The 20578-nt window shown below is 44.6% G+C and overlaps 2 protein-coding genes across 2 annotated transcripts; one reads left to right on the plus strand and one right to left on the minus strand.

Moving 5' to 3' along the window:
• Positions 1-914: 914 nt before the first annotated feature.
• LOC125523952 (BTB/POZ and MATH domain-containing protein 1-like) lies at positions 915-2269 on the plus strand. The gene has a single exon (XM_048689024.2). The coding sequence runs from the start codon at positions 1119-1121 to the stop codon at positions 2229-2231; it is 1113 nt and encodes a 370-aa protein (XP_048544981.2). The 5' UTR covers positions 915-1118; the 3' UTR covers positions 2232-2269.
• A 3631-nt stretch (positions 2270-5900) lies between these two features.
• Positions 5901-16828, minus strand: LOC125519291 (L-type lectin-domain containing receptor kinase IX.1-like). Its single transcript, XM_087534596.1, has 3 exons — positions 16436-16828; positions 7612-7885; positions 5901-7299 (listed from the first exon to the last, which is right to left on the minus strand). Exons 1-3 carry the CDS (start codon positions 16554-16556, stop codon positions 5901-5903), a joined length of 1794 nt encoding a protein of 597 aa, XP_087390722.1. The 5' UTR covers positions 16557-16828.
• Positions 16829-20578: the final 3750 nt, after the last annotated feature.

Raw genomic sequence — 20578 nt, forward strand, 5'->3', positions numbered from 1 at the left:
TTCTTAAAAACCGCATTTACACACTCATCATATAGACCGTAATACATAAGAAGTTGTTAACGAGCGCTCGCGAGTTTAATGAGCTTCAAGCAAACCGGGCCAAGCAAGGTTTTCTACTCGTTAATATTAATGTGCCGAGGCTAACGTGTACACGAGCTTAACGAGTCGAGTAGCTTGTTATCCACTCCTACATACCTCCACATGCCCTCTGACGACGCTAAAAGCATCACCAGAACGGGGGCTGGGCAGGGAGAACCTTATTCCATCTTCAGGATGCCGCCACCGCCTCACCTTCATAATCATGGCACAAACCCTAACTAAACTCAGAAAAATACCTAAAAATAGAGCCCTCTTGCTGGCAAGGAATGGGATTCATCGCGCCTCCATGGTCCTAGGACCATATGAGACAAGGCGAATATATATCCTTCAGTATTTTCGATGTTGATATTTGTATAAATTTGATCAAAATTTATAAGCTTGACCCCCAACAAATTTTACTATAAAATATGCAAGGAAAAAAGAAAACCGAGGGAGTGCTGAATTCGAGATTTTTTTTAGCATCAGTACAAACACAAGCGTTCATATACACGCGCATACACTTATCCCTATGAACGCACACACGCACACCCTATCCCTATGAGCACCTCCGAGAGACTGAGCCGGCATATCATCTTGAGATTTACGAAGTCACCGTAGGCGCCTCGTCGTCGACGGGAACGTCTCTTTTGGCGATTTTCCTCTTACTGATTGTATTGTACTCCTTATACCCGCAAAAAAAATTGTATTGTACTCGAAGAAACGAGAGACAATCGTCAGAAGGAAAAAGGAGGCTCTGGTCGTATCTCCGGCAGGTCTTCTTTTAACATTCCTTTTTGCGGCCCTGGGAAGACCCCGAGGACAAGTTTTTGGTCCTGTATAAGCATACCCCCGTACGTTCACCGGAGCAAAATAAAACGCGACGAGTCCCCCAACATCGACCGACCTTTACAGCCCGAGGCAAGATCCTCCTGAGAGCAGGTCCAACTCGACCGACCTTTACAGCCCGAGGCAAGATCGATCGCGACCCCAGAAGACCAAAATACAGGTTCGCCGTTCACGTGCGATCGACACGCGCGACAATGAGCGTCGCCGGCTCAACCGATGCCGCCGGCACGCGGACGGTGTGCATGGCGCTCAAGATCCCGGCGACGACGGCCAGCGGGGACCGGAGCCAAGCCTACATCACGGCCAGGAGGTTCGCCGTGCTCGGCTACGAGTGGCAGATCGACTACCACCCCAACAGCCGCTACCCCTACCACCCCAGTAAAAGCTGGGTGAAGCTCCGCATCAGCCTCGTTCGCACTCCCTCGCCGGACGCCGGCGCCGTCACGGCCTCCTTCACCTTCTGCCTGGTCGATCCCAGCCGCACGCTCAGGCCCTTCCGGGAGGTGGCGGCCAATTGCCCTCGGTTCCGGCAAGGGACATCCCAGGAGGTCCTGCTCGTGTCCCGGGCCGCGCTGGAGGCGTCGGGCTACCTCGCCCGCGACGGCAACTGCTTCCTGCAGTGCAAGGCCGTGCTCTCCCGCGAGACGTACACGTACGGCGGCGACGGAGCCGAGACCGCCATCCATCCCCGTGACCTGGGCCATGACCTCGGCGACCTCCTGAGGAGCCAGAGCGGCGCGGACGTCACCTTCGTCGCCGGCTCGGAGTCCTTCCGCGCGCACAGGTGCGTGCTCGCCGCGCGGTCGCCGGTCTTCGCGGCCGAGTTCGCTGGAAGCCTGATGGAGGAGACCCACGAGGTAAAGGACACGGACGCGGACGCCTTCCGGGCCCTGCTCCGCTTCATCTACACGGACGCGCTGCCGCCACAGCTGGAGAAGATGGGCCGCTGGCCGGACACCGGGAAGGATGGCCAGGAGGCGGTGTCGATGGCGCGGCGTCTGCTCGAGGCCGCCGACCGGTACGGCGTGGAACGACTCAAGGTCATCTGCGAGGAGAAGGTGTGCGCCAGCGTTGGCGTGGGCACCGTCGCGACGGATCTGGTCCTGGCGGAGCGGCGTGGTTACAAGAAGCTCAAGGACAGGTGCATGGAGTTCCTGGTGGCCAGCCCGGCGGACATGCTCGCGGTGGCGGCGGTCGGGGGGTGCAAGCTTCTCGAGGCGACCTGCCCCTCGGTTTTGACTGAGATCCTCACGGCTGTCGCCGCTAGGAGCTGCCAACTCGCACTGGGAGGTGGTGCACTTAGTTAGCTGTGTTGGGTGCAAATTGTGAGAGCGTGGGGGAGGAGGTGTCTGTTTTCTATGAGCACTAGTAGATGACTTCATAATTTTATAATTATGTGTCGATTGTAAAAAGAAAATCAAGGAACTGGCAAATTCACTAATGGGGGTGGCTTCCGGGACGAGGAAAGGAATTTTATAATTAATCCCCCACTTTGATTCCTGTCCCGTTAGCATCTCCGATCCGAGAGTTGGGATGACTCCATGAATAATTACACTGAGCAATTTTGTCACCCCTATAATTTTATAATTTTGTCACTTTAATTTTATAATTTTACAGACGCAAGCGGTCATATATACGTGCATACACTCATCCCTATGAATGCATATATGCACACCGGGAACGTCTCCTCCCACTGAATGCGGATCACCGGAAATTCTAAAATAAATACAGGAATAAATACGAGCACCTAGATTTGAACCCTGGTGGGCTGGGGATACCATAATTCCTCTAACCATCGTGATGTAGACCTTTTTGCATTTGTACTCAGTAAACTGCCATGTCAATTACTATGTTCTCTTGCCATGGCACCTCGTATTTATTTTTGCCATGTTACATAGTCTTGATTTTGTGGAGACAAATTTCACCCAATTTTACAATCTGTAAACTGCCATGTCAATTAGTCGCGATTTGTTATCATGAGACTTGTGATTGGATTAGTTGCCAGGAGTATCGATAGGGTTCACGCATCATCATGGAAAATTTTAGAAATCTTGATAGTTACACGGCAAAATATTTTCACGCACAGCAAATTACTCGTTCAAAACACGGCAGTTTTAATTAAAATACCATGGCAAGTTTTGACACGAATGTGCCATGGCATTTTTCTTGTTCATACTTTGCTTTTTAACCTTTTGTGTCTTCTTCACACTCGGCAAATTCCTCATTCAGAACACGGCAATTTTAATTAAAATACCATGGCAATTCTTGATATGAATCTGCCATGGCAATTTTCTCATTTTCATACTTGATTTTCAACTTTTTGTGTTTTTTTCACGGACAGCAAATTCCTTATGCAAAACATGACAATTCTTGATATGAATCTGCCATGGCAATTTCTTGTTTCCATGATTGATTTTCAACATTTTGTGTTTGTTTTCACACACGGCAAATTCCTCATTCAGAACACGGCAAATTTAATTAAAATACAATGGCAATTTTTGATATGAATCAGCCATGGAAATTTTCTTGTTTTCGTATTTGATTTTCAACTTTCTGTGTTTGTTTTCACACACAGCAATTTTAATTAAAATACAACGGCATGTTTTGATACGAATGTGCCAGGCAAGTTTCTTGTTTTCATACTTGATTTTTAACTATTTGCTTTTTTCACACACGACAATTTTATAACCCAAAAAATGTTATTTTTTATAAAAATAGCATGGCAAATTTTGAATATGCATTTGCCATGGCATCTTTGAGTCATTTGTTTTTTTTTTTAATCACATACATGGCAATTTTTACCCAAAAGATGCCAATTTTAAGAAAAATAACATGGCAAATTTGAATATGCATTTGCCATGGCAATTTTGAATCATATGTTTTTCTGGTTATTATTCACACACATGGCAATTTTATTTCCCCAAAGATCACAATTTTTATTAAATGATAAAAATAGCATGGTAAATTTGAATATGCATTTGCCATGGCAATTTTGAATCATTTTTTTTCTGTTATTACTCAGATACATGGAAATTTTATTACCCAAAAGATGGCATCTTTTATAAAAGTACCATGGCAAATTTGAATATGTATTTGCCATGGAAATTTTGATTCATTTGTTCTTTTTTTGTTATTACTAACATACATGCCAATTTTATTACCCAAAAGATGGCAATTTTTATAAAAATAGCATGGCAAATTTGAAATTTTGTTGTTGAAAATGCCATGGAAAAATTGAACATGTATTTTTTTACCAGGGCAATTTTTGATCAACTTTTTTTAGTACTTCACATTATTCACAATTGTTCTTCAAAAAGCATGGAAAATTTGATAAAAGTAGCATGACATTTCTGAATATGCACTTGACATGGCTATTTTGACTTTTTTTGTTGAATATGCACTTGCCCAGATTTTTCAAAGTTCATTTGCATTGCCACTTCTTTTGTTCACAAGCATTTTTGGTGTTTTTCAACATGTTGCTGCCATGGAAAATATCAGTCCAAACAAAAACTATTAGATTTTCAACATCATTCTCCATTAGCACATCATGCCATGTGTTTCTTCTGCATGGTGTATATATATGCATGGCAATTCATATTTAAGTGCCATGGCAAATCTGTCATGTAGTTATCCATTCATCGCACTTTTTATTATACAAAGCATGACACTTATAATTAAAACACTGTGGCAAATATTAACTTGCATTTTTTTGCCATGGCAATTATGTTCATAATATGTGCTACTTCACATACATGGAAAATTCCTCACACAAAAACACGACAATTTTTATTTAAAATAACATGGAATTTTCTTGTTCATATTTCTAATTTCAATCTTTTGTATTTTTCTCACACATGGCAACTTTCGCATACATTATATGGAAACTTAATTAAAAATACCACGACAATTTTAACTTATGAATTTCCCATGGAAATTTAATATATTTTTTGTATAATGGGAATTGCCATATATTTGTTTCTTTTGAGTCAGGAAAAAAACTTTTCGCCCATGGCAATTTTTCTGCTTTTAATAGTTGATCGCATTTTTTCATATCATAGCAAAAACTAGGCTTTAATATGTCAACGCAAAAAAATCTTGGGCTTTTGTTTTGTTTTGTTACTGGGCTTTTTGTCTTTTCTGTGTTACAGGGAAACAACCTGTAGGGGCGACCGGGAGGCCGTTCGGGCATGGGTCTGCTCGTACCGAACGAGATCGTTCGGTAGGAGGCAATGCCCGTTCGGAACGAAACGTTCGGTCGGCACCTGCCACACCGCCTGAAGTTTGGTGGTTATCGGTATCCTTTTTTATATTAAAATCAACTTTATTTTTAAAAATTTAGAAACCATCTACTCTCTCTCTCTCTCTCACACACACACACACACACACACACACTCACTCACTCACTCACTCACGTTGTGCTCCCATTCCCCTTCTTTTTCTCCCGTCATTTTTAACAGATACTTGTGCCTCACATAGATATAAGCAAAGTAGAGCATGATGTTTGCTTGTTGGTGTACGCACACAAGGTATTTGATGGAATCCTTTAAGTATTTAACTTACTTTGGTCGCCTTTGTTGAAGGTGTTGTATGCTTGTTGATGTGTTGGCCTTCAGTTGTTAGTCTCGGCAATTAGGATGTCAGCCAGACGCGGCGACAACAATACGAGGGCGTTTATCTTTTCTTGATGACATTGTTGCAGAAAAAGTAGATTTACTTGTAATATTTTATTCATATCTTGTAAGGAGTCTAACGTGGTTGCCTATGTTTTGTATTTCATTTGTGGATGTCTTTGTCCTCATTATCTTACATCAACTATAATAAAAATGGCCGTGTGCATCACAATGATGCAGAGGTAGGGGCTCCTACCCAAGAAATTGTCACAAGGATCCCATGTGACAAGTATGATGGTGGCCATAATGTTAAGTTTACCATGATGCTTACATATAATGGCCACCACACTCACAAATTTGGATGAATCAGTTAACTAGACCCTTAGAATGTCGTAGCAACGCAGTTGAGGACGACCCTGAAGAAAGGCTAGCGGCGTCGGTGTTGACCAATGAAGAGCGAGCACAACTGGAGCTGCACGTGGAGCTATCAATGGAGAAGGCCTCATATGGGCCAGAGGATGATGTGGGGTCCGGCACAGTCCACATGTGCAGCGCGAGCGCTGGTAGCCTCACCTCGTCGGACTGCAGGACGTGCATGGCCTGGGCAACGGACGGCCGCTTGCTCCGGTCTGGGTGCGCGCACCAGAGCCCAACGACGAGCACCCTCACCATCCACCGGTCATTGGCCTCGTCACCCCTCAGCCGCTCATCCACCGCGCCGAGGATCATGTTCCTGCCGTATAGTCCCCACACCCACCTGACCAGTGTGAAGGATTTCCCCGCGGTCTCCATCACCGGCCGCCGGCCAGATACGATCTCCAAGAGGACGACACTGAAGCTGTAAACGCCCGACTCGGTGCACGGTCGACGCGTGTTGACGAACTCCGGGTCGATGTAGACTACGGTGCCGAGCACGGCCTTGGTGGTCTGCAGCAACCCCGTGTCGTGGTCCACGAGCCGGGCTAAACCGAAGTCCCCGAGCTTGGTGCTCATGGATGAGTCAAGCATGATGTTGCCGGGCTTAATGTCGTTGTGCACGATGCACTGCTCCCACTCTCCATGGAGGTAGTGTAGCGCAGATCCCAAGCCAAGGATTATCTTGTACCTCTGTGGCCATGTCAGATACTTGCCGTCCTTGCTGTAGAGGTGCCTGTCTAGGCTGCCCTCTGTGACGAGCTCGTAGACAAGCAGAAGACCCTTGTGGCTGTCGCACCAACCCAACAGTTGCACAAGGTTTCGATGCTTCAATCTGCTGATGATCCTCTCCTCGGCCTCGAACTCCTTCCTCCCATGCGCCGATGACTCCGCCAACAACATCTTGACCGCCACCGCACGATGGTCGGTGGTTGCGGGTGTGAGCGTGAGGTGACCCCGGTAAACGCTACCGAAGCCACCTCGCCCGAGCTTCTCCTCCTCCGCGAAGTGTTTTGTTGCCGCAACCAGCTCGAGGTAGGTGTACCGTCTGGGACCGCCGGCAGCCACACCTCTCTCGAGATCAGCTCTGTTGACACACCGTTCTTGGATGTCCTTATTTGCTCTCATTTTTTTGCGGCGCCGCCATAGCACCACGGCCGCACGCACTAATAAAAGGAGAAATGGGACTAGCACGGATAGTAGGATCATTACTAACTTTTTGTGGTTGTTCCTAGTCGGAAGAGGAGGTAGAGTGGAGCTAAATGACCATGACAGTATCTGGTGCAGCTCGGAGGCGTCGCCGGTCGTGGTGGAGAAGCCGGCAGCGACCTCCTCCGGTAAGCATCTGCGCTAGACCTGGCCATCCTCCAGGCCGGGCCGGGCCTGACCAAGCCCGAGGTAGAAAACTCAGGCCCGAGCCCGGCCCGGCCCGACCGCCGGGCCTAGTTTTCAGGCCTGAGCCCGGCCCATCACAGCAAAAACACACCGGGCCTCTTCAGTAAATGGCAGAAACAGTGGGCCCAGGCCTGGCCCAACCTAGCCTTCGGGCTCAAATCCTAGTCCCAGGCCCGGCCCGGGAGCAGCGTCGGGCCGGGCTTTTTCGGGTCAGCACGGGCCGGGCTGTTCGGGCCGGGTGGCCCATGGCCAGGACTAATCTGTGCTGAGATCGACGGTTGCATTGACCTGGTACAAGGCATCGTCGATGAGGAGATAAACGGCCAGCATCCGAGACTCGTTATGGTACCTCACAGTGGCCTCCATAACATAGGATGACGTGAGGTTCCTGCCCGGCCTCGTCCTCGTGTCCGTGGACGCCACGAAGTTGACGGAGCTGATGTTGCTGCCGATATGGTTGCCGTTGATGTCGGCATAGTGCGAGTTGCGGAGAGTGTCAAACTCCACGGCCACGACGCGGGTGCGACCCGTCCTGTTTGTTGGGTAACGTAGTAATTTCAAAAAAATTCCTACGCACACGCAAGATCATGGTGATGCATAGCAACGAGAGGGGAGAGTGTAATCTACATACCCTTGTAGATCAACAGCGGAAGCGTTATGACAACGCAGTTGATGTAGTCGTACGTCTTCACGGCCCGACCGATCAAGCACCGAAACTACGACACCTCCGAGTTCTAGCACACGTTCAGCTCGATGACGATCCCCGGACTCCGATCCAGCAAAGTGTCGGGGAAGAGTTCCGTCAGCACGACGGCGTGGTGACGATCTTGATGTACTACCGTCGCAGGGCTTCGCCTAAGCACCGCTACAATATTATCGAGGACTATGGTGAAAGGGGGCACCGCACACGGCTAAGAATATGATCACGTGGATCAGCTTTTTTTTCTCTAGGGGTGCTCCCTGCCTCCGTATATAAAGGATCAAAGGGGGGTGCGGCCGGCCAGGAGAGGGCGCGCCAGGAGGAATCCTACTCCCTCCGGGAGTAGGAATCCCCCCTTTCCTAGTTGGAATAGGATTCGGGAGGAGGGGAAAGAGGAGAGAGAGAAGGAAGGGGGGCGCCGGCCCCCTCTCCTTGCCCTATTCGGACTAGGGGGAGGGGCGCGCGGCCCAGCCCTGGCCACCTCTCCTCTCTTCCACTAAGGCCCACTAAGGCCCATATACCTCCCGGGGGGTTCCGGTAACCTCCCGGTACTCCGGTAAAATCCCGATTTCACCCGGAACACTTCCGATATCCAAATATAGGCTTCCAATATATCAATCTTTATGTCTCGACCATTTCGAGACTCCTCGTCATGTCCGTGATCACAACCGGGACTCCGAACAAACTTCGGTACATCAAAATGCATAAACTCATAATATAACTGTCATCGAAACCTTAAGCGTGCGGACCCTACGGGTTCGAGAACAATGTAGACATGACCGAGACATGTCTCCGGTCAATAACCAATAGCGGAACCTGGATGCTCATATTGGCTCCTACATATTCTACGAAGATCTTTTATCGGTCAGACCGCATAACAACATACGTTGTTCCCTTTGTCATCGGTATGTTACTTGCCCGAGATTCGATCGTCGGTATCTCAATACCTAGTTCAATCTCGTTACCGGCAAGTCTCTTTATTCGTTCCGTAATACATCATCTCACAACTAACTCATTAGTTTCAATGCTTGCAAGGCTTATGTGATGTGCATTACCGAGAGGGCCCAGAGATACCTCTCCGACAATCGGAGTGACAAATCCTAATCTCGAAATACGCCAACCCAACATGTACCTTTGGAGACACCTGTAGAGCATCTTTATAATCACCCAGTTACGTTGTGACGTTTGGTAGCACACAAAGTCATAGGAACATGTATAAGTCATGAAGAAAGCAATAGCAACATACTAAACGATCGGGTGCTAAGCTAATGGAATGGGTCATGTCAATCACATCATTCTCCTAATAATGTGATCCCGTTAATCAAATGACAACACATGTCTATGGTTAGGAAACATAACCATCTTTGATTAATGAGCTAGTCAAGTAGAGGCATACTAGTGACGTTTAGTTTGTCTATGTATTCACACAAATATTATGTTTCCGGATAATACAATTCTAGCATGAATAATAAACATTTATCATGAAATAAGGAAATAAATAATAACTTTATTATTGCCTCTAGGGCATATTTCCTTCAGTCTCCCACTTGCACTAGAGTCAATAATCTAGTTCACATCGCCATGTGATCTAACATCAATAGTTCACATCTTTATGTGGTTAACACACATAGTTCACATCGATATGTGACCAACACCCAAAGGGTTTACTAGAGTCAGTAATCTAGTTCACATCGCTTATGTGATTAACACCCAATGAGTACTAAGGTGTGATCATGTTTTCCTTGTGAGATAATCTTAGTCAACGGGTCTGTCACATACAGATCCGTAAATTTTGCGAATTTCTATGTCTACAATGCTCTACACGGAGCTACTTTAGCTAATTGCTCCCACTTTCAATATGTATCCAGATGAAGACTTAGAGTCATCCGGACCAGTGCCAAAACTTGTATCGACGTAACCCTTTTACGACGAACCTTTTGTCACCTCCATAATTGAGAAACATATCCTTATTCCACTAAGGATAATTTTGACCGCTGTCCAGTGATCTACTCTTAGATCACTATTGTACTCCCTTGCTTAACACAGTGTAGGGTATACAATAGATCTGGTACACAGCATGGCATACTTTATAGAACCTACGGCTGAGGCATAGGGAATGACTTTCATTCTCTTTCTATCTTCTGCCGTGGTCGGGCTTTGAGTCTTACTCAATTTCACACCTTGTAACACAGCCAAGAACTCTTTCTTTGACCGTTCCAATTTTTGAACTACTTCAAAATATTGTCAAGGTATGTACTCATTGAAAAAAACTTATCAAGCGTCTTGATCTATCTCTATAGATCTTGATGCTTAATATGTAAGCAGCTTCACCGAGGTCTTTCTTTGAAAAACTCTTATTCAAGTATCCCTTTATGCTATCCAGAAATTCTATATCATTTCCAATTAGTAATATGTCATCCACATATAATATCAGAAATGCTACATAGCTCCCACTCACTTTCTTGTAAATACAGACTTCTCCAAAAGTCTGTATAAAACCAAATGCTTTGATCACACTATCAAAGCGTTTATTCCAACTCCGAGAGGCTTGCACCAGTCCATAAATGGATCGCTAGAGCTTGCACACTTTGTTAGATCCCTTTGGATTGATAAAACCTTCTGGTTGCATCATATACAACTCTTCTTCCAGAAATCCATTCAGGAATGCAGTTTTGACATCCATCTGCCAAATTTCATAATCATAAAATGCGGCAATTGCTAACATGATTCGGACAGACTTAAGCATCTCTACGGGTGAGAAGGTCTCATCGTAGTCAATCCCTTGAACTTGCCGAAAACCTTTTGCGACAAGTCGAGCTTTGTAGACAGTAATATTACCGTCAGCGTCCGTCTTCTTCTTGAAGATCCATTTATTCTCAATTGCTTGCCGATCATTGGGCAAGTCAACCAAAGTCCATACTTTGTTCTCATACATGGATCCCATCTCAGATTTCATGGCTTCAAGCCATTTTGCGGAATCTGGGCTCACCATCGCTTTTTCATAGTTCGTAGGTTCATCATGATCTAGTAGCATGACTTCCAGAACAGGGTTACCGTACCACTCTGGTGCGGATCTTACTCTGGTTTACCTACGAGGTTTGGTAGTAACTTGTTCTGAAGTTACATGATCATCATCATTAGCTTCCTCACTAATTGGTGTAGTAGTCACAGGAACAGATTTATGTGATGAACTACTTTCCAATAAGGGAGCAGGTACAGCTACCTCATCAAGTTCTACTTTCCTCCCACTCACTTCTTTCGAGAGAAATTCCTTCTCTAGAAAGGATCCATTCAAAGCAACGAATATCTTGCCTTCGGATCTGTGATAGAAAGTGTACCCAACATTTTCTTTTGGTTATCCTATGAAGACGCACTTCTTCGATTTGGGTTTGAGCTTATCAGGTTGAAACTTTTTCACATAAGCATTGCAACCTCAAACTTTAAGAAACGACAGCTTAGGTTTCTTGCCAAACCATAGTTCATACGGTGTCGTTTCAACGGATTTAGATGGTGCCCTATTTAACGTGAATGCAGCTGTCTCTAATGCATAACCCCAAAACGATAGTGGTAGATCGGTAAGAGACATCATAGATCGCACCATATCTAATAAAGTACGGTTATGACGTTCGGACACACCATTACATTGTGGTGTTCGAGGTGGCGTGAGTAGTGAAACTATTTCACATTGTTTTTAACTGAAGGCCAAACTCGTAACTCAAATACTCTTCTCTACGATCAGATCATAGAAACTTTATTTTCTTGTTACGATGATTTTTCACTTCACTCTGAAATTCTTTGAACTTTTCAAATGTTTCAGACTTATGTTTCATCAAGTAGATATACTCATATCTGCTCAAATCATTTGTGAAGATCAGAAAATAATGATACTTGTCGCGAGCCTCAATATTCATTGGACCACATACATCAGTATGTATGATTTCCAACAAATCTGTTGCTCGCTCCATTGTTCCGAAGAACAGAGTCTTAGTCATCTTGCCCATGAGGCATGGTTCGCAAGCATCAACTGATTCATAATCAAGTGATTCCAAAAGCCCATCAGCATGGAGTTTCTTCATGCGCTTTACACCAATATGACCTAAACGGCAGTGCCACAAATAAGTTGCACTATTATTATTAACTTTGCATCTTTTGGTTTCAATATTATGATTATGTGTATCACTACGATCGAGATCCAACGAACTATTTTCATTGGGTGTGTAACCATATAAGGTTTTATTCATGTAAACAGAACAACAATTTATTCTCTTACTTAAATGAATAACCGTATTACAATAAACATGATCAAATCATATTCATACTCAACGGAAACACCAAATAACACTTATTTAGGTTCAACACTAATCCCGAAATTATAGGGAGTGTGCGATGATGATCATATCAATCTTAGAACCACTTCCAACACACATCGTCACTTCACCCTTAACTAGTCTCTGTTTATTCTGCAACTCCCATTTCGAGTTACTAATCTTAGCAAATGAGCTAGTATTAAATACTGAGGGGTTGCTATAAACACTAGTAAAGTACACATCAATAACATGTATATCAAATATACTTATGTTCACTTTGCCATCCTTCTTATCCGCCAATCACTTGGGGTAGTTCCGCTTTCAGTGACCAGTCCCTTTGAAGTAGAAGCACTTAGTCTCAAGCTTAGGACTAGACTTGGGCTTCTTCACTTGAGCAGCAACTTGCTTGCCATTCTTCTTGAAGTTCCCCTTCTTCCCTTTGCCCTTTTCTTGAAACTAGTGGTCTTGTCAACCATCAACACTTGATATTTTTCTTGATTTCTACCTTCATCGATTTCATCATCATGAAAAGCTCGGGAGTCGTTTTCGTCATCCCTTGCATACTATAGTTCATCACGAAGTTCTACTAACTTGGTGATGGTGATTAGAGAATTTTGTCAATCACTATCTTATCTGGAAGATTAACTCCCACTTGATTCAAGCGATTGTAGTACCCAGACAATCTGAGCACATGCTCACTAGTTGAGCGATTCTCCTCCATCTTTTAGCTATAGAACTTGTTGGAGACTTCATATCTCTCAACTCGGGTATTTGCTTGAAATATTATCTTCAACTCCTGGAACATCTCATATGGTCCATGACTTTCAAAACGTCTTTGAAGTCCCGATTCTAAGCCATTAAGCATGGTGCACTAAACTATCAAGTAGTCATCATATTGAGCTAGCCAAACGTTCATAACGTCTGCATTCGCTCCTGCAATAGGTCTGTCACCTAGCGGTGCATCAAGGACATAATTCTTCTATGCAGCAATGAGGATAAACCTCAGATCACGGATCCAATCCGCATCATTGCTACTAACATCTTTCAATACAACTTTCTCTAGGAACATATCAAAATAAACACATGGAAGCAACAACGCGAGCTATTGATCTACAACATGATTTACAAAATACTACCAGGACTAAGTTCATGATAAATTTAAGTTCAATTAATCATATTACTTAAGAACTCCCACTTAGATAGACATCCCTCTAATCCTTTAAGTGATCACGTGATCCAAATCAACTAAATCATGTCCGATCATCACGTGAGATGAAGTAGTTTCATTGGTGAACACCACTATGTTGATCATATCTACTATATGATTCACGCTCGACCTTTCGGTCTCCGTGTTCCGAGGCCATATCTGTATATGCTTTGGCTCGTCAAGTATAACCTGAGTATTCTGCGTGTGCAACTGTTTTGCACCCGTTGTATTTGAACGTAGAGCCTATCACACCCGATCATCACGTGGTGTCTCAGCACGAAGAACTTTCGCAACGGTGCATACTCAGGGAGAACACTTCTTGATAATTAGTGAGAGATCATCTTAAAATGCTACCGTCAATCAAAGCAAGATAAGATGCATAAAAGATAAACATCACATGCAATCAATATAAGTGATATGATATGGCCATCATCATCTTGTGCTTGTGATCTCCATCTTCGAAGCACCGTCATGATCACCATCGTCACCGGCGCGACACCTTGATCTCCATCGTAGCATCGTTGTCGTCTCGCCAATCTTATGCTTCCACGACTATCGCTACCACTTAGTGATAAAGTAAAGCATTACAGCGCGATTGCATTGCATACAATAAAGCGACAACCATATGGCTCCTGCCAGTTGCCGATAACTCGGTTACAAAACATGATCATCTCATACAATAAAATTTAGCATCATGTCTTGACCATATCACATCACAACATGCCCTGCAAAAACAAGTTAGACGTCCTCTACTTTGCTGTTGCAAGTTTTACGTGGCTGCTACGGGCTTAAGCAAGAACCAATCTTACCTACGCATCAAAACCACAACGATAATTTGTCAAGTTGGTGTTGTTTTAACCTTCGCAATGACCGGGCGTAGCCACACTTGGTTCAACTAAAGTTGGAGAAACTGTCACCCGCTAGCCACCTTTGTGCAAAGCACGTCGGGAGAACCGGTCTCGCGTAAGCGTACGCGTAATGTCGGTCCGGACCGCTTCGTCTAACAATACTGCCGAACCAAAGTATGACATGCTGGTAAGAAGTATGACTTATATCGCCCACAACTCACTTGTGTTCTACTCGTGCATATAACATCAACACATAAAACCTAGGCTCGGATGCCACTGTTGGGTAACGTAGTAATTTCAAAAAAATTCCTACGCACACGCAAGATCATGGTGATGCATAGCAACAAGAGGGGAGAGTGTAATCTACGTACCCTTGTAGATCGACAGCGTAAGCGTTATGACAACGCGGTTGATGTAGTCGTACGTCTTCACGGCCCGACCGATCAAGCACCGAAACTACGGCACCTCCGAGTTCTAGCACACGTTCAGCTCGATGACGATCCCCGGACTCCGATCCAGCAAAGTGTCGGGGAAGAGTTCCGTCAGCATGACGGCGTGGTGACGATCTTGATGTACTACCGTCGCAGGGCTTCGCCTAAGCACCGCTACAATATTATCGAGGACTATGGTGGAAGGGGGCACCGCACACGGCTAAGAATATGATCACGTGGATCAACTATTTTTTCTCTAGGGGTGCTCCCTGCCTCCATATATAAAGGATCAAAGGGGGGGTGCGGCCGGCCAGGAGAGGGCGCGCCAGGAGGAGTCCTACTCCCTCCGGGAGTAGGATTCCCCCCTTTCCTAGTTGGAATAGGATTCAGGAGGAGGGGAAAGAGGAGAGAGAGAAGGAAGGGGGGCGCCGGTCCCCCCCTCTCCTTGTCCTATTCGGACTAGGGGGGAGGGGCGCACGGCCCAGCCCTGACCACCTCTCCTCTCTTCCACTAAGGCCCACTAAGGCCCATATACCTCCCGGGGGGTTCCGGTAACCTCCCGGTACTCCGGTAAAATCCCGATTTCACCCGGAACACTTCCGATATCCAAATATAGGCTTCCAATATATCAATCTTTATGTCTCGACCATTTCGAGACTCCTCGTCATGTCCGTGATCACATCCGGGACTCCGAACAAACTTCGGTACATCAAAATGCATAAACTCATAATATAACTGTCATCGAAACCTTAAGCGTGCGGACCCTACGGGTTCGAGAACAATGTAGACATGACCGAGACATGTCTTCGGTCAATAACTAATAGCGGAACCTGGATGCTCATATTGGCTCCTACATATTCTACGAAGATCTTTTATCGGTCAGACCGCATAACAACATACGTTGTTCCCTTTGTCATCGGTATGTTACTTGCCCGAGATTCGATCGTCGGTATCTCAATACCTAGTTCAATCTCGTTACCGGCAAGTCTCTTTACTCGTTCCGTAATACATCATCTCACAACTAACTCATTAGTTGCAATGCTTGCAAGGCTTATGTGATGTGCATTACCGAGAGGGCCCAGAGATACCTCTCCGACAATCGGAGTGACAAATCCTAATCTCGAAATACGCCAACCCAACATGTACCTTTGGAGACACCTATAGAGCACCTTTATAATCACCCAGTTACGTTGTGACGTTTGGTAGCACACAAAGTGTTCCTCTGGTAAACGGGAGTTGCATAATCTCATAGTCATAGGAACATGCATAAGTCATGAAGAAAGCAATAGCAACATACTAAACGATCGGGTGCTAAGCTAATGGAATGGGTCATGTCAATCACATCATTCTCCTAATAATGTGATCCCGTTAATCAAATGACAACACATGTCTATGGTTAGGAAACATAACCATCTTTGATTAATGAGCTAGTCAAGTAGAGGCATACTAGTGACGTTTAGTTTGTCTATGTATTCACACAAGTATTATGTTTCTGGATAATACAATTCTAGCATGAACAATAAAAATTTATCATGAAATAAGGAAATAAATAATAACTTTATTATTACCTCTAGGGCATATTTCCTTCACTGTTGGTGAAGGCCGGGAGGAGGCCGAGGCCGCCGCCTTTGCTGCTGGGCGAGATCTCTGAAGGGAAATGCGCAACGAAGAAGGCCATCCCGTCACATCCTGTCCCCGTCAGGTCGGCCTTCTCCAGCATGATTCAGAAGGAGGAGTTGGCGGTGAAGCTGGCCATCTCGCCGGTGACGCAGTTCCACAGCGGCACTTTGTGTCTTTACGACGCCCGGCCGACACAACTCAGGACGTTTTTTGTCAGCTCGAGCATGCATCGCCGACCAGGTCGACCCATGAGCCGACGCTGGGGTCGGAGAAGTCGAGGTTGAAGGAGAGCGAGAAGGCCCAGCGAGGCACGTAGTAGAGGTGTAGCAGCAGCACCAGGACTAGGGTGGTAGGAGTAGGACGATGGCGGGAGCCTATCGCTTAGACTAGCCACAGTGGGAGTAACTTCAGCAGTAACATCGAGTCCAACTCAGCAAATTTGCTTATGTGGCAATGAGTTAATGAGAAGAGAGATAGTTTGAATAAATTAGCTAGTTACTGTAACATCACATCTCCCAATGCAATATGAGTCTATAACCTAATAAATAAAACTTTGCATGACACCACACTTATGTTACTACCTCCATCCGGGTTTTTAAGTCCCACAGACCAAAACGCATAGACCAAGGCGCTCTCTGTTGTACCTGCGCTGAGATATGGAGCGGCCAATAAGCTTCGCGCAGTAGTCACTACATGCATCGAATTCCTTCACACGCGTGCATGCCTAGTACTCCCTCCGGTCCTTTTTAGTTCGTATATTAGATTTGTCTGAAGTCAATCCTCGTAAAGTTTGACCAACTTCATAGAAAAAAATATCAACATTCACAATGTGAAATCAATACCAGTTTATGCATTAGGACTTAAATTTTCATATTGTATAACTTTAGCATGATAGATGTTAATATTTTTTCATATAAATATGGTCAAACTTTTCAAAGTTTGACTTCAGACAATTCTTATATACAGAGTAAAAAGGACCGGAGGGAGTACTAGTACTCTTTCTCTCTCCCTTGAGTACTCGCTCTCTCTCCCTTGCATGCATGCAGCGCATAATTACTCCCTCTCTCTCTTCTTTGCATGCAGCGCGGCTCGAGGTAGCGGCCTTGTAAATATAGTACAGGCGTGGGATGCTGAGGGGATTTAAAAACCCGGACGAAAGTGGTACTACCCACTATGAAGGTAATAACATAGTTTAGGAATATGTATATGTTACTAGTCTGTGTTGCTCTCCATTCTGGCTAGTCTTACCCTTGGTAATTGGTACGGTGCTTGGCACTGGCAGCTTAGGAAGGAGGAAGCTCGGGGAGCATTATAAAATATACTCCGTTCTCTCTGGTTTATAGGGCTTATCTTAAAATCTTACTTTTTCCATTTTATAAGACTCAACTTGATTGTTTCCCATCACAATTTTAGATTCGAAGGTGCATTAAATAATTGCATGCAAGTATTAAGAGAAAATTGACCTATGCATGTACTTTATGCATGCATGCATTGCAATTAATATATTGATAAACATAATTCTTTTTAGGAAAACAAGAGCATTAATTGGGTGTTTTTGTAAATTATAAAAAGTTTTCCACCACTCATCATCTATCTTGGTTGGTGAGATTTTTGAATTGAGCCCTATAAACCGAAAAGGAGGAAGTATAAAGGGAAATTTTATAGCTCATCGACATTTCAAACCGGCGAGCGGACAACAACGCGGAGTTCAGTGGAGACAAGAGTGAGTAGCTTGGACCTATGAACGTCATGGAATTAGTTGGTCGTCACGTGAGTTTCTTTTTTTAGGGGTATAGCTAAGCTTTATTATCATAGTCCATATGAAGTGATATACAAAAGGGATCATGGGATGGATGAACCATATATGCTGCCCCTGACGAAGAGTTTTTGAAACTTAACTAACCTATCTGCATTATTTTTTGATGCCCGACTTTAAAAATAAATTTACAATTAATTAAATTAGCTTGCTGCTTAATCTCGTTAATGATATAACCATAATTGCTACTAGTGACTCGTTCAATGTCGTTCACCGCCTGCTTTGAATCAGAGGCAATTATAACATTTTGGAATCATCAAGTCTTCTGTCAGAGCCAAAGCTTCTCCGCATGCCATCGTCTCGAGTGTGGCTACATCGATGATTCCCCAGACAATCAGAGAGGAGCTTCCCAATTATCGTCCATCATCATCTCGACACACTGCAGATGCCGCTCCTCTCAGCTTGGATTTTGCCACCCTTGCATCAACATGGATTTTTGCGTATCCTCAAGGCGGCACCCTAGGCCTCGCCACTGTTCTTCTGATCTCAGCCGGTGCCCTTGTCTCCTTCTCTATTGTCATCTCTAGTTCTGATATAAACCTCACGTCCCAAGCAGGCAGTTCTGGGCTCTTTTAGATGACGATTGGGAGTCACTAGGAGAGCGGGAGGCGATAGTTCATCGGCGCAGACAGGGCAACAGTGGTGAGATCTGTCCATCACTACTGCTGGTGCACCGCGCTGAGGGCCATGGGCAGTGTTTCTCGCTGGTGGCTGGGTTGGGTCCATATGAGTCTCAGACCAATGCCGGCACGCGGTTTTCCGATTGGAGACCCGCTCGTAATTCCTGCTCTGACTAGGCACACCAAGTCGCTGTCATTGGTTTTGTCGAACGGAGGGGGCTCGTAGTGCTCGAGCCCGTCGGCGGTGGTCCTGCTCGTAGCATGTACCCGCGGTCCGACGCGAGGACTCCTATTCAGCATGTAGCGTGCTGGAGGAGTCCCAGCGCGCACCCCCTCGCTCCCCCACATGCAGCCGACCCATGAGCAGCAGCGGGGCGCCCCCTTTTTTTCTTATTTAAATAATTCAAGAATTTGAAATAGTTCCAAAATTTTAAGAAGAATAATTTTTGCGAAAAAGTTCGTGGCGCCAAAAAATTCATTATTTAAAAAATTCAAGTGAATTTGGAATGTTCACGAGTTTGAAATGTTTGTGATTTGAAAAAAATTCATTATTTAAAAAATTCAAGTGAATTTGGATATTGCGGAACATTTTTTGAATTTCATGACCTATTTTTAAACATTATGGTGAATAAATTTTGAATATGATGAACAATTTTTTTTGAAGAAAAATGTATGAACAAATTTTGAATTTGATGAACATTTTTCGAAATTGATGAAAAAATGTCAAATTTGATGTATTTTTTTAAAATGATGAACAAATTTTGAATTTTGATGAAGAAAAAATGAATTTGATGAACATTATTTGGTATTCAATCAACAAATTTTGAATCCAATGAACTTTTTTATCCTTGATGAACAAAATTTGTAATAATAGAACACCTTCTTGGAAAAAAATAGATGAACAAATTTTTAATTCGATGAACAAAAAAATGCTTGTGGAATTGAAAAGAAAAAATGAAGAAAGGTGAAAAATTGTAGAAGAATAAAGAGAAATAAAAATAAAAATAAAAATAAAAAAAGAAAAGAAACGAAAAAAAGAAGAAAAAAGGAAAGAAAAAATTAGAAAAATGGGCCAGCCCATACGACACCCGCGCTGCGAGGGGGGTACACGCTACCTCTGATCGCGAGCTCCCTACGCGCTGTATAGGATTCCCTGTCTGGCAAGGCTCCACGGGTTGCTTGAGCTGGGTTTCCATCGATCTCGCAGATGGGACCGAGGCCCACATACCTTGTTGGGCTACCGGGGATTGTTGGGTTGGAGCAGGTGCTTGATTTTGGTGTTAGTGATTTTGTGAATTATAGAAAAGAAGAGTGATTTCGTGAATTCATGGGTGTGGGCGGGCTCCTGCAAAGGTCACTTTTCTTTGCTTAAGAGCATGTCAAATGGTGCACCCAACCACCGCCACGTGTTGCACTTTGAGCGGGTTTTTTTTTTCTTCAGAAAGCAACACTTTTCAGCGAGCTGCAGGAAGCTCAATTGTGCTTTAAAGAAAAGCACGGCCTAGCACCTACGGAAGCACCTATGTGCTTCTCAAAATGGAAAAATATAGTTGTACTTCGTGCCTCCTGAAAGGGAAAAGCATAATTGTGTTTTCATCGGCAAAAAACAGGAAAATACAGTTTGTGCTTCTGCCAGAAAGCACCGCTGTGATTCCACGAGAAGCACAACATGTGCTTCCCCAAAAA

Source organism: Triticum urartu, chromosome 7A, assembly GCF_056163025.1.
Source record: "Triticum urartu cultivar PI428250 chromosome 7A, HENAU_Tu73, whole genome shotgun sequence".
Taxonomy (NCBI): Eukaryota; Viridiplantae; Streptophyta; class Magnoliopsida; order Poales; family Poaceae; genus Triticum; species Triticum urartu.